Below are 7,309 nucleotides of genomic sequence, written 5' to 3' on the forward strand. Positions count from 1 at the left end.
GCCATTTAGCAAGAGATCCTAAGGGACAGGGGACAGGGTCACAGGCTGGGGAAGGACAGTAGCTGAGAAACCAAGGGAGACGAGGCAGCCACACTGGCAGAGAGACTGTGGCCCTTGGCATGGTCAGTTAGGGAGGTTCAGTAGGGGTGGGCAGCCCACAGCACTCGAGGCTCATAAGAGATTCTTCTGGACCATGAGGCTGCAGATCACTGGCACCTCCAAATGTGCTTCCATCTGATGCTCTACTGTTAGGCCCTGTATGACTACGGAGCCCTAGGGCGAGTTCTGCTTCCCTAGGGCAGACAGGAGCCTCCCTTGCGCCATGCCTTCCGCCTTAGACCCTCATCCCAGCAGAAGCCCAAAGGTGCTGGGATGCACAGCCGTCCCAGGGAGGGGCTGCAGCTGTAGAAGAGGGACGGAAGGAGAGGGCTTCCTGTAGCAGGAGTTAACAGGAGTGACTTTGCTGCCCCAGGAGATCTAGGTGGATTTTGCAGGAAGGGACACATGAGGGTAGGCGCAGGGGGCACAGCAGACCAGAGGACTAGCACAGAGTCACAGGCATGTGATGCTCTGCAGGCACAGATCCTGGTCTACTGGGTAAGGCTGGGCCTGGCAGCCCATGCAGGATGGGTTGCTGAGCCCTGAACAGTGTGCCAGCAACAAAGCCCCTGCCCTCCTCGCTTACTTTGGGGGACCAACCTTCCCCACCATGAGATGAGATGACCCTGAGTATGAGAAAAGCTTGACCCTACCCTTAGTGTAGTCCCCTCTGCCTGGATCCCTAACTGCCCTTGTCCCTCCTTGTCTTCAGCAGCCGGCGGCGGCAGCAGCGAGACCGAATGCCACAGTGCCAGGACTGGAGGGAGGTGACCACACAGGATGCTGTGAACCCCATTGAGAGCCTGGACACCTGGACGGAGTTTGTGGAGGGCAAAAATAAGGTATGGACCAGCCAGGACACTGAGTGTCTGGGGGAGAAGAAGAGAGAGATGAGGTCCTTTCTTCAGAAGAAGAAAGGTGGGATCAGAAGGAGAGGTGGGGTCCTCTCCTAGCCTTCTCGGTCTCCACTGGACTTGCAGAGTTCTTGCAATAGCATCTGAGAGTCAGTAACCTTTCTGCAATGTCTCTGGACATCAGCTTCCCTGCCTGCAATAGATTGCAAGGGCCTGACCTGCCGCTGCTTCCCAGAGAGGGAAGCTGAGATTCACGGCTGTGGGCCCAAACTAGCAAAGGCTGGGAGAGTTGGGGCTGGGGACAAGCTTTATCCTCCCCAAAGACGTCTGGCCCAGGCTGGGGGCAATCCCTAGAAGAGGCCAAGCAGGGGAAGGACTGAACAAAGGCACCCACTTCCTACAGTCACTTCCTGTTTTCCTACACACCTCCAGAGCCTCTTCCTGTTCCAGGCTGGCCAGGAAGTGCCCGGCTTGAGGTTGGGGGGTGGGCTCTTGGGCTGGTAGGCAGAGCCTATGGCCCTCTCTCTTCCTCTGCCTCCAAGCTGCCCACTCCCCCAGGCCAGAGTCCTTCTGGAGCCCTGGACCCTGTCTCCTCCCCTTGCCACAACCTAGAGCACTGAGAGGCACTGCAGGCAGCCCGGAAGTGTTTGTGGGCACATCACAGGGGGCAGCCCCGAGGTGTCTGTGGGCACACAGCGACTCCTGGGACCACAGGCTGACGCTCAATGTGACCAGAGCGCATCGGAACTCTGGCTTGGACCAACCCAGTGCCACCAGGCCCCTGTCGCCTCCCCAGCATGGCAGCAGCCTGAGCCCATCTGCAGCCAGAGGTCTCTCTGGTCCTGCCTAACACTGCCTTCTGACCCCAGCCACAGCTGAGGCCAGCTGTCCATCATGCTGTCCCTTGAGTTTTCAGGGGAGCCACCGCTTGCTGCTGCCCGAGGACCTCATCACCTTCTCCTTGCCTCACCAGTCCTGGTACTGTCTCTGAGCATTGGTCATCTCCAGCCCAGAGCCTCAGTTTCCCCCATTATTCTGGTGGGCACAGCAACTTCCATGCAGAAAGAGGAGGTTAGGGTAGGGGAACTTAGGCAGGGAATGGATCCTTACACCTGACATGTATCCTGTCCAGACGGTGAGCAAGCTGGTGATCCAGGAGGCCAATGTGTCCGCCATGTACAAGTGCGTGGTCTTCAACAAAGTGGGCCAGGATGAGCGTCTCATCTACTTCTACGTGGCCAGTGAGTGACTTGGGCAGGCCTGGATGGAGGTCAGGAGCCAGGTGGGCGCAGGAGGAGGCCAGGCATGGGAGGAGAAAACACACCTGCGTTGAGGCCCCAGTGAGTGTCTTGTGAGGCACCAGGAGAAACCCCAGCCCCCCGGGCCTCTGGGCCTTGGCAGGAGGACAGATTTGGAGGCTATAGGCATATGAACTGGGATGAGGCAGCGCCATCCGCCCCTAGACCAGGAGGTGCCTCCCGAGGGGTGCCATCTTGTTCCCCACAGCTCCACCTACCTCCGCTTCCCTCCCACCCTCTTCCTGAGCCATGGATCCTGCATAGCAGCTGGTTCGTATGTGCATTTGGCCCTGGGAAGAAGGTCCATGGCTGCCTCAGATTTTTCAAACCTGTTAATGACCTCAGGAACACTAAGAAGACCGTGGAAGGACAGTCACTAGGCCCAGAGGTTTAAATGTGGGCACCTGGAAGAGAGGTGGAGCCAAAGAAAACACTCTACAGGAGAGAGGAGCCCATAGGAGCTCGACAGTGGACAGCTAGAGGGACGAAAGGAAATCGGGAGCCACTGCCAAAGGCTAATGGAACCAGACTGTGTCAGGAAGAGGACAGGGGTGGGAGTGTGCTCAGCAGTGAGGGAGAATGGGCCCTTGCGCCCTTGCTCAGCTGCTGGCAAGAAACTCATTGGTGGCCTGGGCTCCTGGGAGAGGTAGGGGCAGTACTCAGCTGGGGCTTGTTCGGGAAAAACTAGAGGGAGGCACGGCAGGAGGAGCCCCTGGTGGAATTGACTTGAGAGAGTCGGTCTCTCGTCAGGGAGAGGGAGAGGAGGTCTCCAGAGTGGTGTCCCTGGCCGAGGTAGGGTGACATACACCCTTATTTGAGAGCTGAGTGAGTTCAAAGGTCAATGAGAAAGAGAGAGAGACAGTCCCTGAGCAGGTGGGTAGGTTCGCCAGCACCTCACAATGTCACAGTGAGTGGTTCCTCCTTCCCCAGCCATCCCCGATGGCTTCAGCATAGAGTCAGAGCCATCAGAAGAGCCCCTAGAGGGCCAGACCGTGCGCCTGAGCTGCCGGGCTGACAACTACACATATGAGCATTTGCACTGGTACCGCCTCAACCTGTCCACGCTGCATGACGCGCAGGGGAACCCACTGCTGCTTGACTGCAAGAACGTGCACCTGTTTGCCACGCCACTGGCCGCCAGCCTGGAGGAGGTGGCGTCCGGGGAGCCCCACGCCACGCTCACCCTCACCATCCCCAGTGTGGCACCAGAAGACGAAGGCGACTACGTGTGCGAGGTGCAGGACCGGCGCACCCACGACAAGCACTGCCATAAGAAGTACCTGTCCGTGCAGGGTGAGGCAAGCCGGGCCAGAGGGGCCAGTCAGGGCAGCGCTCCCCAAGGAGCCTTTACCCCCGCGCCCCGCACGCGCCTGGGCAGTCCATTCACAAGCCCGAGCCTGCAAGAGCATCCATCCCCGTCTCCTTCCCCTCCAGGGAGGTGCACAGCCCTGCCCACCCCGAGCTCAAATCCTGACCCTTCAGCTTGGAGAGCTCCTAGCACTGGAGGGCCCTTTCCTGGAGTGCCCTCCTGCTTTCTGCAGCTCCACTCAGCTCTCTCTCGACCCCCGCCCCCAGCCCTAGAAGCCCCACGGCTCACACAGAACCTAAGCGACCTCCTGGTGAACGTGAGCGATTCCTTGGAGATGCGGTGCCCAGTGGCTGGGACGCACGTACCCAGCATCGTGTGGTACAAAGATGAGAGGCTGCTGGAAGAAGAGTCCGGTAGGGGGATGGATATAGGTGGAGGGCGGGGTCCGGAAGCTCTCGAGGCCAAAGCCCCAGACCTACCTGAACTCAAACGTCCACCCCCCTCGCTGCAGGAATCGACCTGGCGGACTCGAACCAGAGGCTGAGCATCCAGCGCGTGCGCGAGGAGGACGCGGGCCACTATCTGTGCAGTGTGTGCAACGCCAAGGGCTGCGTCAACTCCTCTGCCAGCGTGGCTGTGGAAGGTCCCGCCTCCCCCTCGCGCCCCCCAGCCCACCTTCTGCCCGCACTCGATGCTGTCTCCTCACAGCCACCTCACTGCCAGTTGTGCCCACCAGAAGGGCTGCCGCCGGAAGGGTACACCCTCTCCCCCATCACAATATGTGCACAGTAGCCACCCCCCTCTTTCTGCCCACTCAGGCTCTGAGGATAAAGGCAGCATGGAGATCGTGATCCTTGTTGGCACCGGAGTCATCGCTGTCTTTTTCTGGGTCCTCCTTCTCCTCATCTTCTGTAACATGAGGAGGGTAAGTACTCCTCGTCCCTAGCTGCTCATGGGCTCTCTCCACCCTGCCCAGCCCTTAAGTTAAGGAATATGGTTCACCCTGGCTCACCTGGAAGCCATGTATCCTGGGAGGCCCCCCAGACCCCTCCATGCTTCACTCTTAGAGGACAAGAGGTTGTCCATCTGTCCCCTCCTATATCAGAAGTCCCTAAGGAGAGGCCATCTGTCCTGAGCACAGTTTTACCAAAGCCAGGATGGTATGGCCAAGTCAGTGAGCTGTCCCCATCCCCACCTCCCAGCCAACCCATGCAGACATCAAGACTGGCTACTTGTCCATCATCATGGACCCCGGGGAGGTGCCTTTGGAGGAGCAGTGTGAATACCTGTCCTACGATGCTAGTCAATGGGAGTTCCCCCGGGAACGGCTGCACCTTGGTGAGACCCGCTCCCAGCCTGCTTCACCCACCCAGTCCTGCTGGGCAGACACTGCTTCAGCTGCTCTGGGGTCAGACAGGCTGGAGCCCTGCAATCCCTCTATTCTCAGAACTCATGCCAGAAAGTCCCACCTGGCCCCCACCTGGCCTGACCTGTCCATCTAGGCACGCATCCCCAGAACTATTATAGGGGCTCTCAATTCCCAGGCCCCCCGAGGTCACTTCCTGCTGCTCTGAGCAGGGTGGGCCTGTCACACCTGCTGGGAGAGGATGCAGGCCTTCCTGTCAGTCTCTCTCCTCCCTCTCTCCCCACCCTGCTCCCCATGCACTTCCTGTTTGGCAGGGGGGCTCCTGACTTTCCTCCCCCTCCTGGGCCTTCCTTCCTGGCCCTCCACAGGGGTTGTCCCTTCTGCCCAGTCCTCTCCACCCACACCCCCATACAGCTCACCTGGAACCGGCTCTCTGCACCCACAGGCAGAGTCCTCGGCCACGGGGCCTTTGGGAAGGTGGTGGAAGCCTCAGCCTTTGGCATCAACAAGGGCAGCAGCTGTGACACTGTGGCCGTGAAAATGCTGAAAGGTGTGGGGTCATGGGTAGAAGGGGTGGCTGAGCTGGTGAGGATCAGCAACTCTGGGTGGGCTGGTGGGTCTGTGGTGCCGGAGGGGAAACATGTTCAGAACAGATTCTTACCAGAGGTTATATAGGGAATCCATGGCCTGGAGCTCACCTCTGAGTAATACTTATCAGTCCCACCTAAACTTTTTGCCTCAGAGAGGGAGGTGGTATTTGCTGCACCCCCACCAGTAAGAGTGCTGGACAGGCCTCAGCTCAGCTGAAAGTGAAAGTAGTCGCTCAGTTGTGTCCAACTCTTTGCTACTTCATGAACTGTACCCCACCAGGCTCCTCTGTCCATGGAATTCTCCAGGCAAGAATACTGGAATGGGTTGCCATTTCCTCCTCCAGGGGGTCTTCCAGACCCGGGGATCAAACCTGGGACTCCTGTGTCTCCTGCATTGTAGGGGAATTCTTTACCATTTGAGCTAGTGGCCAGCACAAAGGGATATTCAGGGCCTGGGTCAGGGGCCAGGTGGAGCCGGGAACCAAGCAAAGCCCCCATGTTGCTTCCAGAGGGCGCCACAGCCAGCGAGCATCGCGCCCTGATGTCGGAGCTCAAAATCCTAATCCACATTGGTAACCACCTCAACGTGGTCAACCTCCTGGGGGCTTGCACCAAGCCCAATGGTAAAGAACTCGGGCGCCCTGCGGGGAGGGCGAAGCCCCAAGGTGCCCTTATCTTTGTGGGTGTGAAGAGCCAGCTGGGCCGGGAGTAGGCGGGACACAGGAGGGCTTGGGGGCGGGGCCGTGGCTGTGGTGCTTGCCCTCCAGCGCACCCTCCCGCCCTGCCCCAGGCCCTCTCATGGTGATCGTGGAGTTTTGCAAGTATGGCAATCTCTCCAACTTCTTGCGCACCAAGCGAGAGGCCTTCAATCCCTGCGCGGTAGGTGGGCGCCCCACCGAGGGCCAGGCCTCTGCTGGTGAGCCGGGTGGGGAGGGCGGAAAGTGCCTTTCCAGTAGATGGCGAGCCTCCTCCCGCTCCGACCTGCTTTGTGCATCGCAGGAGAAGTCTGCTGAACAGAGAAGGCGCTTCTGCTCCATGGTGGAGGACGCCAAGGCTGACCAGAGGAGGCCAGGGAACTGCGACATGGCCCTCCTCACAAGGCTCTTAACGGGCAAGGGCGGGGCAGGGCGGGCCGCTCCAGTCCAAGAAGGTAAGAGTCTGGCTTCCCCTTGCCCGAAACGGCTGGCATGCTCCAGGACCCTGGGATAAGCCAACCTGGGGCCCTCCTGGAGGGACTTAACATGGGAGCGTATGAAATGCACTCTGCCTTAGGCCACCTCAGGAAGCAAAGCCCCCATGTTCCCGCCAGAGGGCGCCATAGCCAGCGAGCCGTGTGCCCTAATGTCGGAGCTCAAAATCCTAATCCACACGGGTAACCACCTGAACGTGGTCAACCTCCTGGGGGTGTGAGACTTCTGATGTTTGATTTGGTCGTCTTCTAGATAAATAAGAGTTTACCCTGCAAACATGGTGGGGAGCGGTCCAGGCAGAAGTAGCAGAGGCAGAGGTTTAGTGTGGCAACAGTACTCACTGCTCTAGGAGTAGTTAGTGGATACCGCGGAGAGAAGGGAAGCTGAGGGGCAGGAGAGTGGGCCAGCAGGCTTGTTAAGCCTGGCCAGGAGGGACACAGCCAGGTTCAGTGAACACGTAAGTGCTCCCTTTGGGGCTGGGTGGAAAGTGGGAGTCACAGCTGAGGACCCTCCTAGCCAGCCTCACTTCTTTGTGCAGCCAAGGACCTGTGGCTGAGCCCGCTGACCATGGAAGACCTTGTCTGCTACAGCTTCCAGGTGGCC

At 59.2% G+C, this 7,309-nt stretch overlaps 1 protein-coding gene across 1 annotated transcript in view; it reads left to right on the forward strand.

Annotated features, from left to right (window-relative positions):
• Positions 1-7,309, forward strand: part of FLT4 (fms-related tyrosine kinase 4) — a 41,638-nt gene that overhangs the window by 21,021 nt on the left and 13,308 nt on the right. Inside the window, 12 exon segments of the mRNA XM_010840931.1 lie at positions 815-941; positions 2,086-2,194; positions 3,182-3,544; positions 3,827-3,973; positions 4,072-4,203; positions 4,379-4,485; positions 4,763-4,898; positions 5,372-5,476; positions 6,026-6,139; positions 6,307-6,395; positions 6,516-6,666; positions 7,245-7,309. Coding sequence (XP_010839233.1) covers positions 815-941; positions 2,086-2,194; positions 3,182-3,544; positions 3,827-3,973; positions 4,072-4,203; positions 4,379-4,485; positions 4,763-4,898; positions 5,372-5,476; positions 6,026-6,139; positions 6,307-6,395; positions 6,516-6,666; positions 7,245-7,309 — 1,645 coding nt within the window.

The sequence above is a fragment of the Bison bison genome, unplaced genomic scaffold (assembly GCF_000754665.1).
Source record: "Bison bison bison isolate TAMUID 2011002044 unplaced genomic scaffold, Bison_UMD1.0 scf7180017864150, whole genome shotgun sequence".
In the NCBI taxonomy this organism is placed as follows: domain Eukaryota; kingdom Metazoa; phylum Chordata; class Mammalia; order Artiodactyla; family Bovidae; genus Bison; species Bison bison.